Source organism: Papio anubis, chromosome 16, assembly GCF_008728515.1.
Source record: "Papio anubis isolate 15944 chromosome 16, Panubis1.0, whole genome shotgun sequence".
NCBI classification, from domain to species: Eukaryota; Metazoa; Chordata; class Mammalia; order Primates; family Cercopithecidae; genus Papio; species Papio anubis.
Genome location: NC_044991.1, coordinates 13,214,491 through 13,239,275, shown reverse-complemented (window position 1 = coordinate 13,239,275; position 24,785 = coordinate 13,214,491). Strand labels below are relative to the sequence as shown.

Genomic DNA, 24,785 nt, shown 5'->3' with positions numbered 1-24,785 from the left:
AAATGCAAATCAGGCAGAGGCCAGCATTGAGTCAAGGCCTGGCTTTCCTTTCTCCGGGTGTTTGGGGCTAACGGGAAGTGGGGCCAGGACAGCTGTGCCTGGTGAAAACAGATGTTCTCTGGGCCTGAATGTGGGGCATGCAGGAGGGGAGAACTGGAAGGGGACGGCCACAGCCAGAGAAATGAAATATGTACAGACCCACTTTTATTTATTCCATTTTGCTTTTATTGTGGAAAATCTCAAACCCCTACAGAAGTAGAGGGACTGATATGAGGCACTCCCACGCACCCCTCACCCAGCTCTAACCGCCATCTCCACTTTGCCATTCTCATTCCATTCCTCCCTCAAGCCCCTTTTTAACAAAAATGTCAGACATCAGATCATTTCACCCATTAATATTTCAGAATGTATCTCTCACACATTAGCACATTTCTAAAAATAAGTCCAACATCATCACCACACCTAATAAAATGGACCATTCCTTAAGATCCTCTAATATGCAGTCCATCTTCAAATTTTCTCATTGTCCTGAAAAATGCCATTTTAGGGTTTGTCTGTTTGAACAAAGATCTAAACAAGGTCTTGTTGGCCAGGCTGGAGTGTAGCGGTGTGATCTTGGCTCACTGCAACCTTCGCCTCCCAGATTCAAGCGATTCTCCTGCCTCAGCCTCCCGAGAAGCTGAGATTACAGGCACCTGCCACCACGTCTGGCTAATTTCTGTATTTTTAGTAGAGATGGGGTTTCTCCATGTTGGCCAGGCTGGTCTCAAACTCCTGACCTCAGGTGATCTGCCCACCTTGGCCTCCCAGTGTTGGGATTACAGGCATGAGCCACAGTGCCTGGCCCATACATTGCATTTTGGTGCTTTATTTCTTAAATCTCTTTTCCTCTCTAACAGTCCTTTCTCTCTTCCTTTTTATGCCCTTTTACTTGTTGAGGAAACCAGGCCCTTCATCATGTGAGACTGTCCTCATTGTTGATGTGGCGGACCGAACCCTCATGGTGTCATTTAACATGTTACACTGTCCTCCTGCTTCCTGTGGACTGGCGTTTAGGTCCAGAGGGTGGATGTGATGTAGTGTCAATTATTCTAGCTAGCAGACTTCCTGGGAAGTGTTGCATCCTTCCTATGGGATCACATCTGAAGCATACTAAGAATGCTTTCTGGGCGATACTAAGAAGGTGTGGGGCGCTGGTGCACTGCTCACCCTTAGGGAAGAATGAAGGCAAATGGGCTCAAGACACCGGCCACGGCCAGCACATGAAATCATAGGATCAGCTGGGTGCAGTGGCTCACACCTGTAATCTCAGCACTTTGGGAGGCCAAGAAGGGTGGATCACAAGGTCAGGAGATCAAGACCATCCTGGCTAACACGGTGAAGCCCTGTCTCTACTAAAAATACAAAAAATTAGCCAGGCGTGGTGGTGGGCGCCAGTAGTCCCAGCTACTCGGGAGGCTGAGGCAGGAGAATGGCATGAACCTGGGAGGCGGAGCTTGCAGTGAGCCAAGATCGCGCCACTGCAGTCCAACCTGGGCGACAGAGCGAGACTCCATCTCAGAAAAAAAAAAAAGAAGAAGAAGAAGGTTTGGTGCATTCTGCTATTGCCAGTCTGATCCCTCCATTAAGAAGCCCCCATTGCATTGCCTCAGTTATTTCAGTACCTTTCACAGAATCTTAAAATACGGACAGAGATGGAAGAGATCTGAGAAGTCCATTCACTTATGTTTCTATTTGTTCCTCAAATATTTGTTAAGCATCTACTATGCCAGGTCGCGAGCTGCAGGGAACAGAAGCAAGGGGATCCCTGATCATGGAGCTCACAGCCGGGTGGGAGTAGACAACAAACAAATACCTGGAAGGGAGGTCTGCAAGGGTGACGGGTTATGAGTGACTGTAACAGGAGGTGACTGATGACCATGAGTGGCTGCTGTGTAATGGGAGTGGGGAGCCTCCCTAAGAGATGGAACATGGGAGCTTGACAAGAACAAGCCAGCTGTGCAGGAATGGGGGTTGCAATACAAGGAGAGGCAAGAACTGGTGCTGGCAGAGAACGTGGCACCTGCCACAGCAAGCAAGGAGGCCCTTGTGCCTGGAGCCAGTGAGCAGTGGAGAGAAGACTACGGGAGCAGTGAGGAGGCTGCTGTGATGACAGCCCGGGCAGGGAGTGGAGGTGATGGCCAGCCCAGTACCCCTACCTCTTACTGCTGAGAACGTGAGCTCAGCAAGGACAGAGAGGTGCTACTTACTGAGCAACTACCCCGCATCAGGAGCTTTCTAGGCAGCATCTCAAAGCCTCACATCCTGCTGCATAGGAGTCACTGTGCCCATTTTACAGATGAAGCCAGTGAAGAGTGAAGCCACCTGCCTAAGGGCCTAGAGCCACAGGTGGGCAGCAGGGTGGAGCCCAGGCCTGAGGGGGTTCTCCAACTCTTCAAAGTCGTCCCGCAGCGAGATGACCACTGCAGAGTCAGGCTGCCTCCAACCTTGGCTCTGGCACCGAGGAGACCTGTGACCTGGCCCAAGGACCTTCTCCCCTTCTGTGCCTCAGTTTCCCAATCTGTAAAACAGGAATAATGATTGAACCTACTTCAAATAGGTGGGAATGAAATGAATTAATTTATATCAAGCACTTAGAACAGTGCCTGACCACCAGCATGCCCTTGATGGTAGATATTTACGTTTATAGTTCTGTTGGCATCAATACTTACAGAAGGGCAAAGCTGAGATGCTAGTTCACCAGCCTCCCGGGGTGGAGTCCACCTCACTCACAGCAGGTGCAGGTGCATCAATTAAGAGGTTGCCAGGGCCAGGCGCGGTGGCTCACATCTATAATACCAGCACTTTGGGAGGCCAAGGCAGGCAGATCACTTGAGGTCAGGAGTTCAAGACCAGCCTGGCCAACTTGGCAAAACCCCATCTCTACTAAAAATACAAAAATTAGTCAGGCGTGGTGGCACATGCCTATAATCCCAGCTACTCAGGAGGCTGAAGCACGAGAATCGCTTGAACCCAGGAGGTGGAGGTTGCAGTAAGCCAAGATCACACCACTGCACTCCAGCCTTGGTGGCAGAGTGAGACTCTGTCTCAAAAAAAAAAAAAGAAAGTTGCTGGGAGGAGAGGAGGTTTACCTTGGGCCCCCTGCACACTCCTTGCTGGGGATAGGGGCTGGATGAGGAAGCCATAGACCCCTGGAGAAGATCTCCAGGCTCCTTCTAATGTCTGCCCCAGGCCAGGGCTCCTGTTCTGGCGTCACTCTCTGTCCCTGTTATCATGGGGGCCTACCCTCAGCCAACCAGCCGAAGGATCAGTGACCACCCATGGTCCTCAAAGTATCCCATCCACATGCACCCTAAAATGGGCAGGCAGGGCTCAGTCTAAACGCGAGGATGCTGAGCGGCAGCTATGTGCCCAAGGGGCATGGCAAGGCCAAGACTAGGTGGCCTAACCTTGCTACCCCACCCCACACTCAGCCCCTCCCTCTGGGGCCCAGATGGGTCACTTCGGCACAGGGCACAGGGAGCTTCCTAACTTCCCAGGCAGACACGCAAAGGGTTAAACTCAGACTCCCTCCTTCCTCCATCCCAATTCTGATCCTTGCTGACTCTGCTCCCCCTCCCTACCCCCAGCTATTCTGGGACAATGGAGGCAGCAGATGGCCCAAGTCCCGTTCCCTCCACCCGACCCTCAGGATCTGGGAGCAACCCGAAAATCTGCTGCTGCGTCTAAATGTGGGCCGACGAGCAGCCTTCCCTGGGTGGGGTGGGGAGGACGGCGGCTATGGATGGCACTATTCCAGCCCCACCGGGCTGCAGGGCCAGAGGCTGCCCTCATTTGACTGGCATCCCATAAACCCAGCCCTGGGCCAGCCCAGAAAGAAACGGGGCTTTGGAGAAGCACAAGAGGCCGGCTGCACCCAACTCACTGTGTGACCACAGCACGTGGCAGTCCCTCTCCGGACCTCTCCTCCCTGGAAAACAAGGGGCCGGCTTCAGGTGCTCAGTGGTTCCAGATGTCCCCAACACAGATGTAGCCAGAAGACAGTTTCTGATTCTTCAGGGGTGGAGCCCCTGGCCCTGGCTCCCTGTGTCAGGGCCCCTCTGGCCCTCAGGATCCCTCCTCTTCCTTCCCCATCTGAGAGCCCCACTATGACTCCAACTCCTAGCATCACTGGGCATGATACAGACCTCCCCTCTCTAACCCTTCCCTGCCTACATGCCGCCATACCTGAAATTTCACCATGATCACTTTCACTCATCCATCCACCTCCTTGGGATCCGACATTCCAAGGGCACTTGTTTTATTCAGTTCCTGCCCTTTGCTGTCAAATCGCCCTTTGGCACCATTATCTGATACCTGAGGCTAAGTCCCTCAGCCTGGAGTCTCCATTCCGCCTTCCCTGATTCTCTGACCTCCCCCAACCCAGGGGCAGAGAAAAGGAGGAACCACTCCACACCTCACAGCACACACGCTCACATGTACACATCATGTACACATGTGCAACACAGCCACAAAAACACACACCACAGGCTGGGCGCGGTGGCTCACGCCTGTAATCCCAGCACTTTGGGAGGCCGAGGTGGGTGGATCTCAAGGTCAGGAGATTGAGACCATCCTGGCCAACATGGTGAAACCCTGTCTCTACTAAAAATACAGAAATTAGCTGGGCATGGTGGCACGTGCCTGTAGTCCCAGCTACTCAGGAGGCTGAGGCAGGAGAATTGGGAGAATTGCTTGAACCCGGGAGGTGGAGGTTGCAGTGAGCCAAGATTGTGCCACTGCACTCCAGCCTGGTAAGAGAGTGAGACTCTGTCAAAAAAAAAAACAAAAAAAAACAAAAAAAAAACACATGTACATCTTTATGCACAGACACATGTAGAAGGTACATGCCACACACACACACACACACCTGTGCACTGCCTCACACACTATGACTCACAAACACACTAGTAATAGTCACCATCCACTGTGCCCTTCCTTTCTCTGTGCCAGGCTCTGTAACATGGTCTTTGCACGCATCATATCACACCACCAAAAGTGACTGCCATCTCCACTGTGATAGACAGATAAAGACCCTACCCTCGTCAGGAACATTTTGGCTGCATGTAACAGAAAACTGGACCAAGAGAGACTTAAACAAATAAGCATTTAATTTTCGTACAGAACCAGATGCTGGAGGGAATAGCTGGGATGATTGTCTTGGCCTTTCCTTCATGGTAGCAAGGTGGCTGCCCCAGATCCAGCCATCACACCCACATTCACAGCAGGAAGATGGGGAGTGGGCTGCAAAACCTTCCCCAGAAATGTCTCTATTGGATTTGCTTAGTTCCCTCTGGCCAGAGCTGGTCCCATGGTAACCCCTAACAGCAAGGGAGGCTGGGAAATGAGCAAAAAGGATCATCACGATTGGCTGGGACCCATTATGCTCCATCATCTGGGTCCTAGCATTCTGAGAATCCAAACCAAATCTGGTCCTGTTAGCAAGGGGTGGGGAGCAAGCAGCTTTGGGAGACTGGTTGGCAACAACAGCAGGTGCTTCAGACCCTGGATTCTGCCATCATTTCCATATCCCTTCAGGAACTCAGGACCCAGGCGAGGGAGGCAGGAGTGGGCGGCCCAGTGCTTGAGCCCCAGGGGAATGACTGAGAGACATGAGCCAGGGCCAAGGGCCAGACCCCACCCAGAGGCCATGTCACTGCCTAAAGGGTTAGGACCCCTGAGCCCCAGGCCAGCTAAGTGCCCCCTACCCTTTTTCAGTTCAGCCTCCTGAGGGAGTCTAGCCCCTGGAGCTTCTCTGGCCATCACCTGGTCCACCTGGTCCCCTGGGCTGTCTAACTCACCTCCCAGGGGCCTGGGGTGCCTTCAGTGCCAATTGTCACCCAGATCCTGGGCTTGCCAACCACCCGAAGGCCCTGCCAGGGACTGCCTATCACAAGACACTTGCCAGGGACCCTCAGTGCCACCTTGCGAGCCAAGGCACACCCAGAAGCCTCTGCCCAACCTTTGCCCAGCAGTTCAGGATTCATCGGGCACCCAGCTGAGGACACCAGGGTGTATCTGGGTAGAGGAGACAATGGAGGGAGCGAAACCTGCAGAGAAACCAGAAAAGGAACAGGATGGTCACCCCCACTTCTGCTCTCAGCCCACTCTCCTAGGTGGGCACATGCCACAGAGACGATTTGGAGCAGGGTTTCTCTAACTCAACACCACTAACACTTAGGGCCAGAGAATTCTTTGTTGTGGAGCCGTCCTGTGCCTTGCGAGATATTTAACAGCATTCCTGGGCTCTATCCACAAGATTCCAGTAGCATCTTCCCGAATCATAATAATCAAAAATATCTCCAACATTGCCAGATGTCCCCTAGGAGACAAATCACCCCCACTTGAGAACTGCTGGTTTGGAGAAACTTCAAAAGCCAGAGAAGCCATAAAGAGACCTCAGCTAAGGCCAATCATCTGACCATATGCATCTGAATCTCTAAGTGGCTCCAGACCCATTTGACAGTAATCTATGACTTCTAAAAACTGTGGGCTTTGAGGAAATTTAACAGCAATTCTTAAACCTCTTGTCAGTATAGCTATGGCTTACACACTTCTGCTGATGGGAGCTCATTCTATTAGCAGGCAGCTTCATTCATCTTGGAATTTTGAATTTTTGTTCCTATATCGAGCCAAATTCTGTCTCCTTGTAATACCCAACTTGTTCAATGCAGCCTTGGCCGCAAGGGCCCTCAGCATCGTGGGAGCCCTCTGCCCCAGGAAAGGCAGCACTGCAGAATGTCAAGGCCAGGGGCCCTGGTTCCCCCAAGCATCGCAAGCGTCCAGACAGAGCCTACAAAGGCCTTGGAGAGGCCCCCTGCCACGTCCCCAACTAAATCTGACACCATTCCTTCCTCTTCTCCACATTCTGGTCACACAGGCTCCCTTTCCTACCTTGAGCAGGTCAAGGCCTGTCTCCTGCCACCAGGTTTTTGCATATGCTGTCCCCTCTGCGGGAGCGATCTGCCACCTGCTCTTCTCCTAGCGAACTCCTGCTAGCCCTTCAGGTCCTTCATGTTACCTCCTCAGAGAAGCCTTCCCCGGCCAGCCACTACTCCCCAGTCAATATCAGGGCTCTGGCTGACTCTCCCATAACAGCCTGTACCTGCATACTCACCCTCATCCCCTACACACACAGTCTCCCAGACTCCCCGTCCCCCAGGACTCCCTCTGGATAAGTCTCTGTCACTCAAGTGAACCCAGAGTTCACCCATGCCCTCCTCTACTCATTACCTCCCTGAGTCCCTGCTCAGTCCCCAAAGGTAGGATCAGGCCTCCTTCCCCAGTTTCTAGACCTACTGCATGTCACTACAGGGAGCAGAAATGGAAATAGAAGGGCTGGGGCCAGTTCAGCTGCCCAGAGATTGAACAGACTGCCACAGGAGGGAGGAGCTCCCCATGGCTGGAGGCATGCAAGGTGAAGCCAGCCCATCAGTTGGTGGAGATGCTGGGAGGGGTCAAGCATCAGTTCTGGCATTCGACTGATGGGCCCAGAGTCCATGTGTCCCCTCCCCCTACTCCTCTCCACCCCCATCCCACCACCCCTGGCCAGCATCACAAGCCATAGCTGGGCCGGGGGCAGCGGCTCATGCCTGTAATCCCAGCACTTTGGGAGGTCGAGGCAAGTGGATCACTTGAGGTCAGGAGTTAGAAACCAGCCCGGCCAACACGGTGAAACCCCGCCTCCACTAAAAACACAAAAATTAGCCAGGCATGGTGGTAGGTGCCTGTAATCCCAGCTACTCGGGAAGTCGAGGCAGGAGAATCGCTTGAACCCGGGAGGTGGAGGTTGCAGTGAGTTGAGATCACGCCACTGCACTCCAGCCTGGGCGACAGAGCAAGACTCCATCTCAAAAAAAAAAAAAAAAAAAGAAAGAAAGAAAAAGGAAAAAAAAACAGCCATGGCTGGCAGGTGCTGGTGTGTGGAAAGGAAGCTGCATATCACAGGCTATGTTCCAAGACTGCTCTAGACCAGTCAGGAGCGGATTTGAGTGGCCCATCTTCCCGTAGCCAGTTCTGGGCAGAACTGGAAGGCATTATTCCAACCCTTTACCTACCTAAAAGAAGCATTTAAGAGTATCAAAGAAACAATAAGTCCAAAAGAGATAAAATAAAAATCCCCCATTAGAACCTGAAGTTCCACCATGAGAGCATTGCCTGTGCTCAGGGAAGGCATTTCAGCCTTCCAGGGACTCCTGAAGAACCCAGAGGATTGGGGCTGGGAGAGCTCTTCAGATCCATGATGGCCAGCGTCCAGCTGTTACTAATGGGAGACTGAGTCCCAGAGAGGGCAAGACACTTGCCCAAGGTCACACAGCAAGTCAGTGGCAGGGTCAGAAACTGAAATCCACTCCGTCCACTCCTAGCTCTGCGCTGTCAGCCACCAAAACCTGTCCAACTCCGCTCCCTCACAGCTCCCCCATGTTTGGATGCCTGGACTCAGCCCCCACTCCTCCCATCCAAGGTTCCAGCCCTCAGACCCACCTGGAGGGGTCCTCCTCCGGGGAGAAGGGGCCCTGTAGCTTAATGACGTTGAGTTTCCCCTCAAAGACACCGTAGCTGAGGGTGACCTGGGCAGGGAGATAGAAGAGTGAGTGTTGGGGTGTCGCACTGGGGATCCCCACAAGGGGGCAGCATCCTGGCACAGGTGGAGGAGGGCGTTTAAGCTGCAGGGAAAGCTGCCCCGGAACCTGAAATTCCCCACTGGTGGTGGGAGCCCACCCCACGCCCCAAGGCACTTCACAGCTGGAAAAGCACTGCCATGCCCTTAATCCCATTTGCCCCCTCGAGAGTTGAGCTCCCCTGAGAGGCTGGCACAATACCGCACCTACAGATTTGGAAACTGAGGCTCAACAGGAAAAGGCACCTTTCCAGTAAGCTGCATGCCTGGACTAGAATGGAGGTTTTCTGAGACTCACTGGAGGGCCCTGGCACATCCCTCTTCACCCGGAGCCTGTACTGCACCAGTCAGTGACGACATAGATCATGATTTCAGCTCAGAGGCTGCAGAGCACAGTGGTTAAAGACTGTGGGCATAGGGACCACCCAGCTAGGGTTCCAGTGACCCTCTGCCCCATATTAGCTGTGTGCCGTGGTCAGTTCAGCTCGCTGGGTCTCATTTTCCCCATCTATAGAATGGGGATAATGTTAGTAATGACCTCATGTAAATACTGTGAGGAAACAGAGAGTTAAAGAAGGGTGGCTGGGCTCGGTGGCTCATGCCTGTAATCCCAGAACTTTGGAAGGCTGAGGCAGGTGGATTACTTGAGGTCAGGAGTTCGAGACCAGCCTGGCCAACATGGAAACCCTGTCTCTACTAAAAATACAAAAAATAGCCTGGCATGGTGGTGGGTGCCTGTAGTCCCAGCTACTCAGGAGGCTGAGGCAGGAGAATCACTTGAACCCGGGAGGTGGAAGTTGCAGTGAGCCAAAATCATGCCATTGCACTCCAGCCTGGGCAACAGAGTGAGACTCCATCTCAAAAAAAAAAAAGAAGAAGAAGAAGAAGAAGGGAAAGCCCCCAGCGTGGTGCCTGGCATTGTGGGTACTCAGGACACCCTAACCATTAGGGTGCCCTGGTGTGGGCTGCCTCAAATCTGCCTCCTTTTCCTGGCTTCAGGCCCTGCCATCTTTTTTTTTTTTTTTTTTTTTTTTGATATTTGTAGATCTTTACTTGGCTATTTGAAACACTAATTATGGCCACCTAACCCGACTTTTAGATGAATATTTAATAAGTATTCACAGATATCCAAAGACACAGATTATGAACAAGATAAACCAACTTTCCTTATTTTTCTGTCCTTTGTCCAGTTATCCCTGTTTAGAAGTTGTAGACAAAATGACTGTGTTTGATCTGTAACTTAAAATCACAATACATTGACCCAAACTTTTCAAAGAGCCTAAGATAATTGGAGCTACAAGACGCATTGGCGAAATCTCATTTTATCTTCTATTTTCTTAAGCAAGTCCCTATTTAATAAATGGTGCTGGGAAAATTGGCTAGCCATAAGTAGAAAGCTGAAACTGGATCCTTTCCTTACTCCTTATACGAAAATTAATGCCCTGCCATCTTAATAGGACCAACCTCACACCCCAGTTCCAGGCCTGGCCAATCAACACTAACTCCAGGTGCTGGTAGGAGATCGGTCACGTGACCCAAGCTAAGTCGTCAGACCCATGAATGCCAGCCCTGGGATCTGAAGGAAGGAGGCGCTCTCCTCCGATGGTGGGGGAACGCTGGGGCTGCCATCTTGCCAACATGAAGGCTGAGCCCGCTTGAGGACGGGCCAACTTGGGGGAGAGTGGACTAGAGTGGAGAGAGTCTGGGAGGCCATCTGCATGCCTAGACCCCGCCGGACCTAGCCAGCCAGGCCCTCAGCTTCTCAGTTATGTGAGCCAACCATTTCCTTTTCAGGTTAGCCAGTCTATGTTGAGTTTCTGTCACACTGTTGGGCAGGAGATTCCGGGGACACTCCCAGCCAGGACCATCTACAGCGTCAGAGGGCAGCCTGTCCGAGGCAGAGCCAGTTGGACCTGCATTACCTGCCAGGTGGTGGGATGGGGTCCCCCTTCTCCCCCAGCCTAACGTAATGCTGAGCATCCCCCCGAAGACCCACTCCATCCCGGTAACCTCAGGGTTGGCAGGAACAGCACTGAGCAATGGATAGGGGAGTTTTGATGAAGGAGGGGGCTCCCAACGGGGAAAATCAGAAAGGGCCAGCTGGGCTCCCCGGGAGGAATGTGGGGAGGATGGAAGACTGAGTAGAGGCAGCGGTGGGGAGCAGGGTGTTGGGAACCTGGAGACAGCCTCATCTCATCTGTTCAGGTCCTTCCGGCTGGCATTTGAGGACCAGATCAAAGAATTTCAGCTTCACAAATGCTAATCCTTGAGGGTTAGAGGTGAAGGGGTTGAGTCCCTGTGTACCCTTAGGGGGTCCTTTGCCACCCTAGGCCTCAGTTTCCCCATCAATAGGGAACAGCCAAGCCCCATAATCTGGAGTTCCAGGTTTCTTTCACACACCAGGAGGGAGGGTTGGGGAGACCTCACGTTCCTTTGGTTCCCCCTTCCCATTTGCCACCTGCCCCAAGGGCCAGCTCACCTGTTCTGGGAGCTGCGCAGTCCTCAGCAGCTGCAGGGTCTCCAGGTGGGAGTGGAAGAGGGGGCTGGGCTGCAGGCGGCCGCCCAGCTTGCACTCAATGATATAGCCCATGGTGCAGTCATCAGGCAGCCGGATGAGAGCAGATGTGTCCATGAAACGGGAGCCACTGAGGGACAGAGCCAGACTGTAGACACCGGCCCAGGCCCTCCACGCCCAAAGCCGTGGGCTACCCTATGAAGGCCCTCCCCTGGGACAAGCTGGCAGAGCAGAGCAGAGCACCTGCCTCCTGCTTACTGCATGACCTTGAGCAAGTTGGGAACCTTGGGGAGCCTCAGCCTCAGTCTCCTGTTCTATGAAATGGGGATGCTAATGGCCCTGTCTTCACGGGGCTGTTGTGAGGATTAAACAGGGAATGGGAAGGTGAGGCCCTTTATAAATGTAGCCTTTCCTTCTCTCCCTGTCGTGTTATTCATTCATTCACTCATTTATTCATTGCTGATGCCAGATACTACGCTAGGGCTGAGGATACAGAGATGAGAAAGAAACGCTTTCTGCCCCCAACAGCAGTCCCTATTCTGGAGGGAGACAGAGCAGGGAGCAGGTCTTTCAAAGAATGGTGCTAAGTCAGAGGGAAGCACGCTGCCTGGGGGTATAGGAAGAATCAGGCAGGCTTCCCAGAGGAGGTGTTAGCTTTTTTGTGTGTTTGTTTGTTTGTTTGTTTGTTTTTGAGAGACAGTCTCCCTTCATTGCCCAGCTGGAGTGCAGTGGTGCAATCTCGGCTCACTGCAACTTCCACCTCCCGGGTTTAAGCAATTCTCCTGCCTCAGCCTCCTGAGCCCGCCGCCACACCCGGCTAATTTTTGTATTTTTAGTAGAGACGGGGTTTCACCATGTTGGCCAGGCTGGTCTCAAACTCCTGACCTCAAGTGATTCACCCACCTCAACCTCCCAAAGTGCTGGGATTACAGGCATGAGTCACCTAAGCAGTCTTGCAGGATGGGCTGGAGTCGGCCAGTGCTGAGGGAAGAGAGGAGCAGAGTCCCAGGCAAGGACTTCAACTGGCCGCACACACCCCATTTATGCTGCCGCCCTGGAGGCTTGGCCAAGGGGCAAATGGGTGCAGAAATCCAGCCTGTACTCCCCTCCCCAGCCTGCGAGCCCTCAAGCTGCACCTGCAGGATTTGGAGGCAGTGGGCTTTTTCTAATTCACACAAAGGTAATTTAGAGGTTGGCAGAAGCCTGGGTGGGGGCATCCCAGGCACAGGGATGACCCTGGTCATGTGTACACACACAGCTCTGTGGACAGGCCCCAGGACAATGAGCCCGCTCGTGTCCTGGGGGGCCCCTCCCAGCCAGGCAAGGCAGGGCAGGCTTGGGTAGTAGCAAGGCTTGCAGACCTTGGAGCCAAACCCAGCAGCTGAGTGACCTTGAACCTGGCTGACCTCTGACTGGCTTCATCTCAGCGCCTCAGTCGCCTGAGATCTAGAAACACAAGGCTAAGGCCACCTTCTCCCTGAGGCGTTGTGATCCTGTTGATGGAGCACAGAGCTGGCTCAGAGTCAGCCTCAATACAAGAGAGTGGCCGCTGATGGTGCTGTTAATAATAACAACAGCCCAGAAAGACCTCCGGAGGCCAGGCCTTGCCACTTCTGGAATACCAGTGTCCACCCCCACCCACACTGCGGCCTCCACTACCCCTGAGATCCCCTCATGATATTAGGAGTGATATCATCTCCCTTCGATGGTATGATGAGTAATATCACAGGGTGTACACCCACTGTGATATTAGGAGTAACGTCATCTCCCTTAGATGGCCCAGTGTAGTGTACGTGGGGCTGACCCAGCTCAAATACCACCTCTTCCTGGAAGTCTTCCCTTCTGCCCTCAACCAGAAGGCCCTTCTCCCTCCTCTGAAGGCCCTTACATTCGGCCTTCGCCTCCCCTACGGCACTGACCGGTCAGAAAAGGGCAGCAAATAGCACCTACCAGGGCCAGCTCAGACATTTTCTCATTGAACCCTTACCACACCACTGGCCATTGTATTATCAGACGGAGGGACTGGGGCTCTTGGAGATGATATGACTCACCTGTGTGTGGCAAGTCATACACTCGGCCGCGCAGCCCCGAGGGCAGGTGGCAGGTGGTTTGCTCGCCACTAACTGCCGCACTATGACACACATGAATGAGGAGCAGCTTCTCCTGAGCTCACTCTCAAAGCCCTTCCTGCTGCCAAGGCCCCTCCTGTACCCCAGCCGCCACCCCCTCCCTGCCTTCCTGCCCACCTCGGGGTCTCTGCTTACCTGGCCCACGGAGCCATCTTCAAAGCCAGTTTGCGATTGATGCAGAAGCCAGCACCCCCAGTGGCGAACCAGAACTGTACCAGCCTCTGAGGGAGAGGAGGCCAAGGGGCAGAGTGAGCCTGGTGGGATTTGTGGGGGAAAGGGACAGCCAGGCCACCCTTCACCCCCAACCAGCATGGCTCAAAAGCTCTTTATTTTGAATCTCACTAGAATCTTGCTACGGTCTGGCACTACTGTGCCCATTCTATAGATAAGAAAACAGAGGCCCGAAGTCACATAGTTAATTAGGAGTGATGAGGTCACTGATCAGACTCAAGTCCAGCTGGATTCCAGTTAAATGGGACGAGTACTGGTTTACCCACTTGCCCCTTGGCCAGGCATCCAGGTCAGCGGTATTAATGGGGTGTGTGCGGTCAGTTGAAGTCCTTGCCTGGGACTCTGTTCCTCTCTCCCCTCGGCATTGGCTGACTCCAGCCCATCCTGCAAGACTCTGTTTAGGTGGCTCATGCCTGTAATCCCAGCACTGTCTTTGGTAGGCTGAGGTGGGTGAATCACTTGAGGTCAGGAGTTCGAGACCAGCCTGGCCAACATGGCGAAACCCTGTCTCTACTAAAAGGCCACTGTGCCCCTTTCCCCTGAGAAAGGTCTCTACCTCACTCCATGTGGCTTGGGAGGGGCTGCCAAATACCGCACCTGCTCTCCTGGGCCACAGAGGTGGGCCTAGGTTGACGGGGCCTGAGTGTACAGAGGAAAGATGTGGCTGGGAAACGAAGGTCAGGCTGTGTCCAATACGGATCACTAACACTTTCTTTCTTTTTTTTTTTTCAGAGACGGAGTCTTGCTCTGTTGCCCAGGCTCAAGTGTAAGTGTAGTGTTGCGATCTCGGCTCACTGCAGCCTCCGTCTCCCAGGTTCAAGCAATTCTCCTGCCTCCGCTTCCCAAGTAGCTGGGACTATAGGCGTGCGTCACCACGCCCAACTAACTTTTGTATTTTTTAGTAGAGATGGGGTTTCACTATATGTTGGCTGGCCAGGCTGGTCTCAAACTCCTGACCTCAGGTGATTCATCCACCTCGGCCTCCCAAAGTGCTGGGATCACAGACATGAGCCACCGCGCCTGGCCTCAGATCACTAACACTTTCTAGTGTTGACTTTGTGCCAGGTCTCATTCCAAGGACTTGGATAGATGACCTCATTTCATTCTTTCTTCTATGTTCACAACCACTCTTTGAGTACGGGCTATTATTACCCATTTCACAGATTAGGAAACTGAGGCACAGAGAGGTGAGGTGACTTCATCAAGGTCACAAAGCCAGGAGATGGCAGGGCTGCCGTGTAAACCCAGGGAGTCAGGCTCCAGCGCGCAGTTCTCCACCCCAGAGGCAAATGGCTTAGGCAGAGGTGAGTGGCCAGTGGTGAAGTGGTATGGGAGCCTGGGGGACCCCCTGGCTCCCCCGGAATCACTCACACACAGAGCCCCAGGGCCCAGAAGAATTTAATTAAGGCTCAGAGGCTGATTAGCTACTGATAATTAAGGTTTTGTGTTTTCTGCTCTTGTTTTTTTCCTAATGAAGCAGATGGTGACCTGAGAAGGGAGGTTGAGCCCCGCTGTGGGCCCAGCTCCTGCACCAGGCACTGCCTCTAGAGAGGGACCTCCCGACCTGCCTTTTTCCTTGGGCCAAGGGAGCCCTAGGGTCTGGACCACTCTAACACCTGATATCCAGTGGGTCCTGGGGACAGGGAAAGAACCATGCAATATTTGGGACATACTTATACTAAAAAATTCCTCATTATTTATTTGAAAGTCAAGTTTAACTGGATGTAGTGGTTTTTCATTTATTTGTTTAATGAATCTGGCAACCCGAATCAGCATCCATCCAGGTCAGGAACTGAGGTGGGTATGGAGCCCCCTGTTGTGCCAGGTGTCAACTCTTCAGTCACAGGTTAGTGGAGGTGTCTGGAGAGAGAGGGTGCCCAAGGAGGAGAAGTGGGGGAAGGGTTCTGGGGCTCAGGCAGCAGCAATTGATCACCCAGCCCCACAGTATTCCAGCAAATTTTTTTTTTTTTTTTTTGAGATGGAGTCTCGCTCTGCCACCCAGGTTGGAGTGCAATGTCACCATCTCAGCTCACTGCAACCTCTGCCTCCCGGGTTCAAGCGATTCTCTCTCTCAGCCTCCCAAGAAGTTGGGACTACAGGTGCCTGCCACTATGCCCGGCTAATTTTTGTATTTTTAGTAGAGACGGGGTTTCACCATATTGATCAGGCTGGTCTTGAACTCTTGACCTCAGGTGACCCACCCACCTCAGCCTCCCAAAGTGCTGGCATTACAGTTGTGAGCCACTGCCCCTGGCCGTTCCAGCATTTTAACAACCTGCACATCTACATGGTCACATCAGGTGGCTGGGAGCCCTGCTGTGGTGTCACGCAGCCTCAGCTCACCTGGAGGCTCCCTGAGTGACCAGGACAATCCGTGGTTCCTGGGGGACGGAGGCCTCACTATGTACTATCTCTGTGCCACGGCTGCATGATCTCAGTCTCCTCATTTCACAGAGGAAGAGACTGAGGGTCAAAGAGGGGAAGCCGCCATCCCAAACCCACATGGGGCCAAACCCGGAACCCAGAACCCCTCTCACCTCTCTAGCACACCCCCGCCCCTGGGACTGGCCCGGCCCTGGGACCAATGGGCCAAGAGGCAAAGGAGGAGGAGAGGGACCCACCGTGCGGTTGTGGGGCTGTGGCTCTGAGGCGTGGATGGGCCGGTTCAGGCTGGGCCTTCCCACGTAGACGTCGCTGTCCAGCGGGAAGGCTCTCAGCAGCTGCAGCAGCGCTCTTGGGTTCACATAGTTGTCATCGTCCACGTGGCAGAACCACCTGTAGGGATGAAACGGGGACAGTGAACTTGTTGCGGGGTTGGGAGTTCCACGCCAGGGTCCCCAAGCACCCCCACAGTCGGTCAACAGTGACAGAATGGGGGTAGGGGTGGGGGAGGCTGACATTTAAGGCATCTGTTTTGTGCCAAGTTGCATATTGTGTAAGCTCGTGAGGAGGGTACCCACTTCACAGTTGAGGACCAAGACTAAGAGGTTAAGACACTCGCCCTGGCCAGGTGTGGTGGCTCACGCCTGTAAGCCCAGCACTTTAGGAGGCCGAGGCGGGTGAATCACCTGAGGTCGGGAGTTCGAGACCAGCCTGGCCAACATGGTGAAACCCCCATCTCTACTAAAATTACAAAAGTTAGCCAGGCGTGATGGTGGGCATCTGTCATCCCAGCTACTCGGGAGGCTGAGGCAGGAGAATCGCTTGAATCCAGGAGGCGGAGGTTTCAATGAGCCGAGACCGCACCATTGCACTCCAGCCTGGGCGACAAGAGCGAAACTATCTCAAAAAAAAAAAAAAAAAAGTCATTTTCCCAAGGTCACATATCCAATCCTGAATGGCAGGACTGGAACCCAGCTGGACTTCATCTGCCCACTGCCTGCTAGGGGAGTGGGGGCTGAAGTCAGACCCCAGGAGGCCCACGGGTTATTTTCACTGAGCCCAGATCACACCTATCCCCAGAGACCCAGGAACACTCGCCTAAGCCCACTGGCCAAGAAGGTGTCGAACTCAGCAGCCATCTTGCAGGACAGAGCTGGGTGGCTGTGTTCCGCGGAGCAGTTGGTGACCACAAGGTGGGACCCTGGAGAAGTGAGGGGGAGTCAGGGGATCCTGTCCAGCTCCCCCCTTTGCAGCCCTGAACACAGAATACAGAGCAAGGCTGGACTACAGGGAGCCTGGAGCGGCCCACCCACTCCCATTTTACACATGGTAACACTGAGGCCCCGGGAAGGCAGACCTGCCCAGGACCACAGAGCTAGTGGACAGCAGGCTGGACTGGGACTCAGGTGTCCAGGGCCTTGTCCAGCACAGCTCCTCCCCTACCCACGCCCACACCAGTTTCCAGGGAAGAGGCCCACTTCCCTCCTGGGCAAAGGGGGATCCCCACATGCCAAGGGTGGGCAGCCCATTTCCTGGAAACCCTCAGGCCAGGACACAGCCACCCCAGCTTTCCTGGGCAACAGCTAAAGACCCCCACCCAGGCAAGGCAGAGTTACCCAGTCTCTCCTGGAGGCCTTTGTCTGGGCTGTCGGTGAAGACGAACGTCTAGGAAGGAGAAGAAGGGGTCAGGACTCACGTCGGCCCAAGCGACACCCCAGACCAATCCACAACCCACCAACACCAGGCCCCAGATGGACTCTGTACTCCTTCAGTGACACACACACCCCTCTCATGGTCACACGCTGCTTCAGGACAACATACAACACATACAACTCAGCCTTTGTAGACACACAACTTCAGGGTGTACACAGCCCACAGTCTAAACACATACCCTCGCCCCCTTTCCAGAGCAGCCACAGGGACCCAACCACAACCACACACCTGGGTAGCATCTCACCCTTTTCTATCACACACACACACACACACACACACACACATAGCTGCACTCGGCTCCTCCACAGTCACGTAACACAACCTTAAACCCATTATCAGGACACAAACTGTATGTGAACAGACCCACACCCAGGCCCTGGGACACTGCGCCACTAGGGAGACGTCACACCTTCACAGCCACACAAACCCCCTGTGAAAGCCATCTCGGAAATGCCGCCTCACAGCCCAGTCCAGCTCCCCCAGATTGGACACGCACCTGCCCCCAGCGACCCTCAAACCTCCAAGGCAGGTGTTTTCATCTGTTCTCTTCCCAGACGACGAAAAGGAGGCTGAGCGATGGACCAGGGTTGGCAAGTGCCAGGCTGACATTCGAACCCACGGACCTCTCCCCGCCGCCTCCCAGGCAGCTAAAGCTGCTCAGCCCCTACATAATCCAAACCCAAACTCTGAGTGAGAGGTAGAGGAAGCACATGGATGCGACAAAGACAAGCCAGGTTGGGGACAAAGACACGCCAGGCTGGGGACTGGGGTCCTTCCCATTTCACGCCCGGCCCAACACGGGCAGAGCTTCTCAGCTGCCCAAGTGGGTCCTCTCACCCAGTGAGCACCTCAAGGGCCTTCGAGGGCCTCCCCGGCCCTGGGACTGCCCGGCCCAGGACTCAGGACAATTCTGGACCCTTTCCAAGTGCCCCACCTCTTTAAAGCCCCCAGACTCTCTCTCAGCCCCCACTGGGGCCACACTCGTGGCTTAGCCCTTGTCCTCCCTCGAAGCTCAGGGCCTCCAATTGCAATGCTCCCCTCTGCTTACCCACAATTCCCTCCCTCCTTTCCAGGAATTAGCCCTTCAGATCAGAACAGCCCCCGCCTTAAGCCTCAGTTTACCCATCTACAAAAGGAGTAGATGGCTGTGAGTAGTGGCTGTGAGAATAAAACAAGATTGTGTGTAAAAGAGCAAGGAAGAGTTGACAGTGAAGTCAGGCTCACCTATTTGTATTTCAGGGGAAACTGAGGCATAGGAGGCCAGGAGGCCAGGAGCCAGGTTTGACACAGGAAGGGGCAGGAGGGAGCCAGGCTGTCTCCCAAGGCCCATGGCCACAGCCCTGCTTCTGAACCACTATCACCTCTCACTGGACTGTTGCAAGACTCTGCCTCTATCCCTCAGATATGTTTTCCTGCCAGGACCAGAATCGGATAACATCCACCTCCACCACCAGCCACTAACACCTTCCATGACTCCCTACCACCCTTGGGATAAAGGCCAGCCTCCCTGTGGCCAGTGAGGGGCCACCTGGCCACCCTGCCTGATGTAGTCTGATCTCATTACTTCCTGCCCACTCTTGGGGCTTCTCTCTCTCTCTGTCTCTCTCTCTCTGTGTGTCTCACACACACACACATACGCACAGGCCCACACCTCTGATCCTCTGCACATGCTGTGCCCTCTTTCCACCATCTAGCTCCCAGCTCAGGCATCACCTCCCCCAGGAAGCCTTCCCTGACACCCCTTCAGCTACTTTAGGGGCCCCTGCTATGTGTTCCTCAGCCCTCTGTTCCTCCTGTCACTAACAGCAGTTAGCAAAACTCCCTGGTTACAGAAATTTATCTCTCCGTCTCTTCCACCAAACAATGGCATCCTGGAGGCCACAGGCTGGGTCCAATTTGTCTCCTTGTTCCGGCACCTGGCTCTCCTCGGGAAGGCCTGGGCAGCATCCACCCTCTGAGCCTCTCTCCCTGAGGTCTGTCTCCCACCGTCAGATTTAGCAAATGCTGGAGGTCTCCGGATTTCCGCAGGGGGAAATGTTGGTGGTCCCAGCCTAGGCCCTGGTCCGCTTCTCCATGAAGCCCACTCCGTCAGTGACGCCATGCAGCCTCTCAGCTTTAAACACCATCAGGGAGCTGGAGACTCGTGGACACCACCAGCCCTAGCCTCTCCCTGAGCTCCAAACTGTCAAATCCCCTGAAACCACGACGTCTCCTAGGGGCTGAATGCATCAAGACTGAGCCCCCGTGCTCCCCAAGACCTGCTCCTCCCTCTCACTGGTTGGAACCCAAAACCTCAGACTCTCTGCTCCTCCTCTCTTCCTCTCACACCTCCCCCCAAGCCTATCATCAATTCGGCTCACCAGCCTCCAAATAGTCTGGGACGCTGCTCTTCCCTCCAGCCCGCCCCGGCCACCCACCCGGGTCCCCTCCACTGGCCACTGTCGTCACCTGCTGCCTGCTTTGCCGCAGGCCCTCCTCCCTGGCCTCCCTGCTCTGTTCTGCTCCCACCCCAAGACTGTTTTCAACACAGCCTCAAGGGATCCTATAAAAGAAGCCAGGCCTTTCCTGCCCTGCCCTCGGCAAACTTTTGCCACCAGCCACCAGATAGCGAAGCACTCTCAAGCTTGGAGCATGGGCCAAATGGGCCGAGGACCGTTTCCGGGTGAAGATCTAGTAACCTGAATAAAGCAGAATAGGCACTTTGGGAGGCCAAGGCGAGCGGATCACCTGAGGCCAGGAGTTCAAGACCAGCCTGGCCAACATGGCAACACCCCATCTCTACTAAAAATAGAAAAATTAGCCAGGCGTGGTGCACATGCTTGTAGTCCCAGCTATTCAGGAAGCTGAGGATTGATTGAAACCAGGAGAAGGAGGTTGCAGTGAGCCGGGATCACGCCACTACACTCCAGCCTGGGCAACAGAGTGAGACTCCTCAAAAAAAACAAAAACCAAAACTAAACTAAACAAAACACAGCAGCCTTGAGCAGAGGGAGGGAGGGAGGCGGGAAGGCGAGTCCAGGTCCAGAGGGGGCGGGGGCACGGGAGAGGGCAGTGAGGCTGGTGCTTTCAGTCCCTGGGAATCCTAAGGTTGGCACAGAGCAATGGGCAGAGTTTCCTCGGAGCCAAGGCTGTATTTGACTTGTTTAAGGAGGAGACCTGACAATGGGGAAAACTTCACAGGCAGCCACGGGAAACAAAGGGATATGCAGGCTGCTAGGGCAGGGGAGGGGTGGCCGGGGACCATCTGCTGCAGACGAGGGGAGGTGTGGGGCTGCTGCCACATCTCCCCCCAACGAGGGGACCATAGGGAGGAGAAAGGCTCCCCTTGAGCACAAAACCCGCCTCCCCCAGCCCACCCCTCGGCCCAGGACAAAGGCCAGCACACGAGTCCCGGCCCCTGCCACAAGGCCCACCTGCCACCCGACCGCCCTTAACCAGCCAGGCAGGCGCCCAGCGCTGCAGTTAACCAGCTCAGGCCCGGTCCAGACACTCCTGCCCTGTGCAGACGGGGAAACTGCGGGCTGAAAGGGGAGGTCCTTGGCCGAGGTCACAGACAGAAGTGAGCCAAAGGGTGAGAGATGTGGGGTAGCGAGCGAGGGCCTCCCTGTCCTCCCACCTCCTCCTCTATCTCAGCATCCTTCCTTCTTTCAACTTCAAGGACAAGATTTCTAGAGTCTGCCCCTCGCCCCTTGGGTCCAGCTGAGTGGATTCATCTCCCACCTCGGCCGAACCCTGCTCAGTGTTTGCACTGTAAGGCGGGAACATCACGGTCATCACAGCCGATCGCTGGGGCTTACTGTGAGGGTGAAACAAGCAACTCGCCTGATCTACAGCCCTGAGCGGCGGCAGAGCTGCCAGCACCCCCACTCCCACCCCACCGCCTGATTCGCATGTGGGATCGAGCTTGGGACAGGGAAGGGGATGTTCTTGCCTGCCTCTCCTGGCCTGGTACTGACAGGCACAGCCGCCCAGGCTGAAGGCCAAGGACCCTCTCCTGTAGCCCAGTGACCCAGGCCTCACAGGGCTCCCAAGTCTCAGCAGGGAAGAAAAGCACCCAGCCAGGAGCAAGGTTCTAGGTCCCACTGGGCACTGCCCCCTCAGGCCTTCTGCGTGACACCACGCCCGCCAGCACTTCCTCCTCTCTGGCCTCAGTTTCCTCATCCGGGGCAAGGGCAGCACCACAGTGATGGAGACAAGACAGGAAAGGGCCGTGGGCCACGTGAGGCCACGCTCCCGGGTACACAGACGCATAAACAGGAAGGCCTGCGGGAGGGCCCGCCTTGGCGGCTTCCGCAGGAAGAACCAGGATCTCCCCAAGATGAGAAGCCGTGTGGGGCCCAGAGAAGAGCTGGGGTGCTGGGGGCCAGCTGGGGAAGAGTTAATCCTGAGTATAAGGGCAGAAATCAGGGCAGGGTGCCCCTCCCCAGGAGGGCCTGGCCTCTGCCAGCCATCCTCTCCCCCTCCTTTTGGTCTTCCAGGAGGCCTCAACTATCTCTAAAGACTCAGTCACTTCCTCCCACTGAGCCAGCCGCCAAAGAGGGGACGGACGGATGTGTGTGTGTGTGTGTGTGTGTGTGTGTGTGTGTGTACCCGTTTTCCACCTCCCCCATCAACGGTCCCTAACACCCGACATCACTGACTTTGCTTAAGGAAGATACTGGATGCGAGGAGGGGAAAGGCTGGAAGGGACTTGGCTTGCCGGAGCCATGCAGCCATGTGACAGACACGCCTCGTCACGCACATCTAGCACACTCCAGCTCCGTGCGTGTGAGCACGTGTACACACACACACAATCCCACCTACTGCCTCACTAAGGCCTCCCCGACCTACTGCCCACCATTGCCTCAGGCACCACCCTTGTGGCATGCGCTCTCCTTCCCTGCCTCGGAAGCAGCCCACAGGAAGGCAGCGCAGGAGACCAGACATGGCAGCCTCGGCACACCCAGGGCAGCAGAGGCACAGCAGGAGGGGCTGTCGGGAAGCCTGAAGGGATGCCTCCTCCAAGAACAGACCCCACCTAGAGATTCTCCCCCAGTCCCCCACCCTCAGAGCCTGGGCAGGACAGCACCTAAGGCCTGGGTGGAACAGCCTGGCCTGGGCACGGGTCAGGGTCAGAACCTCTTGGAAGCCTCCACCCCAGCTGCCCAACATCCACCATTACCCCCGATGCCAGGCTGGGTCTGGGTGGCTGGGGGTGAAGCCCTCACGGGAGCAGCTAGGAATAGAAGGACCCCCAGGAAGGACCCGGGAGCCTGGAGCAGGGGCCCAGCCTGGCCCCCAAAAGTGGTGGAGTGGAGGGACCTGGATGGACCTGGAGTCAGGACCAGTACAGGGCACAGGCAGGACCACAGGCAGCCCCTGAAGCCGGGAATAAGGAGAGGGGAAGAGGGTCCCAGATTAGGCAGGTAGCGGGCAGCTTCTCCCATGAGGCAGTCAGGGACCCCAGCCCAGTAGAAAGGCCTCTGAGAACCCCTTAGGCCAGGGGACACTCCCAGGGCCCAATGTCACCCACTTGTCACCTGTTCCCTGGTCCTGGAAACCCACGTGTCAAGCAGCAGCTCCAGGCGCAAGCGGTGGAAGGCCCGGGTCGTCTTCACTGCGATGAAGACATCGTGTAGCTGCAGCTCAGGGGGCCCCGGGCTCGGCTGGCTCAGCTCGGGGGTCTCCTGCACCCGCTGCGGGGACAGGTTCAAGTGGTACCGCAGACACAGGAGCCCCATGCACAGGAGGGTGAGGAGGGCTCCAGCCAGGCCCCGCGGGAGCCGGCACTGCATTGGTTGGCCCTGGGACCCCAGACAGCTCAGCCCCCAAATCCCAACCAGACAGGGAGGGGAAGCTGGTCAGGCAGGGGCTCCGGCAGAGGCAAAAGTCTGGCAGACATCAGGGGCTGGCAAGGAGGGAAGAGGTAGGAGCTGAGGCTCTGGACCCAGAGGCTGAGCCATGGCAGCACGATCTCGACCGCCGCCAGCCCTCCACCTGCTCCCGCTGTCCGGCCTGCCGCAGCCTCCGGGACCGCCTGGCCCCGCCCCGCTCAGCCCGAGGGGCGGGGCCAGACGAAGGGAACCCCAGACAGACGCGGCTGAAAGGAGGCACCAGCAGAAGGGGCAGCCCCGGCTCTGCCAGCTGCTGCGGTGGGAGGAAGTCACAGCAAACCCTCCGTGCCTGGTGGAAGAGAGGGTCCTCCAGCACCGTCCACTCCTGCAGAGAGCTGTCAGCTTGGCCCGTTCAACACCCATTACTTTGGTGTCCTGCTTCATCCAGCCCCCAGCTTTTGCTCACCAGTTTCCTCCGGGATGCTCTCCCATCTTCCACCAGTCTCACCCACATTCCCTCCGCTAGGCCGAATTCTATCTGGACTTCAAGGCTTAAGGGTTCCCTTCTCCAGGAAGCCCTCCATGATAACCTCTTAACCTTTGGGGCTCCCACAGTTGTTTGCTCAGTTCCTGTGGTCTTCACAACAGCACTAGGACTGTCATTCCCAGTTTATAGCTGAGGACATAAGGCACAAAGGTACAGAATGAACAAAAACAATCCAGCAACTCAGCCGCAGAGCTGGTGGAACCCAGGTCTCTGGTCCTCTTCGGGTTCACAGGAGGTCCCCTGAGGGCACCTGTCCAGCTGTGCCCCAGCCCATACCTGACTTCACTCCGCAGTCTCTGGAGCTGCCTCTCTCCCAGCATCCAGCCAGTGGACAGACAGAGGGCCTTCTCCAGCCACCACCTCCATCATGTCTCGCACAAGCTCACTCACATCTCCTCCCTCCTCCACTCAAGGCCTGCACTGGCTCCCATTTTCTTCAGAACAAAAGCCAAAAAGCACACAGCAGCCCACAAGGCCCTGTGTGAGCTGGCCCCCAAGTTACTCCCACCCCATCTCCTGCTACTCCACTCCAGACCCCTGGGATCCCAGCTGGCCCAGGCATGCGGCCGCCACAGGACCTTGGCACTTGCTGTTCCCACCTGGGCCCCTCCCTAGAGACCTGCACGTCTCACTCCCCCATTCCCTTCTGGTTTTTACGCAAAGGTCACCATCTCTGTGAGGCCTTCCCTGACCACGTTGTTAACACTGCAACCCCTCGCCGCCTCCTTCCCAGCCCCCAGGTCTGTCCCTCCCAAGCCACTTCTTCACTGTTTTCTCCATAATGCTTTTCATCTTC

The 24,785-nt window shown here is 55.3% G+C and overlaps 1 protein-coding gene across 3 annotated transcripts; it reads right to left on the bottom strand.

Moving 5' to 3' along the window:
- Positions 1–5,129: 5,129 nt before the first annotated feature.
- On the bottom strand, positions 5,130–23,777 carry MFNG (MFNG O-fucosylpeptide 3-beta-N-acetylglucosaminyltransferase). Of its 3 annotated transcripts, XM_003905505.4 has the most exons (8): positions 23,149–23,777; positions 17,533–17,581; positions 17,015–17,117; positions 16,156–16,309; positions 13,439–13,524; positions 11,139–11,304; positions 8,524–8,609; positions 5,130–6,089 (listed from the first exon to the last, which is right to left on the bottom strand). In XM_003905505.4, the coding sequence occupies exons 1-8, from the start codon at positions 23,401–23,403 to the stop codon at positions 6,023–6,025; spliced, it is 966 nt and encodes a 321-aa protein (XP_003905554.1). In that variant the 5' UTR covers positions 23,404–23,777; the 3' UTR covers positions 5,130–6,022. The 3 variants fall into 3 exon arrangements, with proteins under 3 accessions (XP_003905554.1, XP_021777216.1, XP_021777217.1); XM_021921524.1 differs by lacking the exon at positions 8,524–8,609; XM_021921525.1 differs by lacking the exons at positions 8,524–8,609; positions 17,015–17,117 and having other exon boundaries at positions 23,142–23,777.
- Between the last annotated feature and the right edge of the window lie 1,008 nt (positions 23,778–24,785).

Excerpts from the sequence above, each read along its gene's own strand:
- MFNG (XM_021921524.1), bottom strand. The coding sequence starts at position 23,403 with ATGCAGTGCCGGCTCCCGCGGGGCCTGGCTGGAGCCCTCCTCACCCTC. Across the intron at positions 16,310-17,014 it reads TTCTTGGCCAGTGGGCTTAG|GTGGTTCTGCCACGTGGACG; the intron begins GCGAGTGTTCCT and ends TCATCCCTACAG. Across the intron at positions 6,090-11,138 it reads CTGCGCAGCTCCCAGAACAG|GTTTCGCTCCCTCCATTGTC; the intron begins GTGAGCTGGCCC and ends GTTTCTCTGCAG.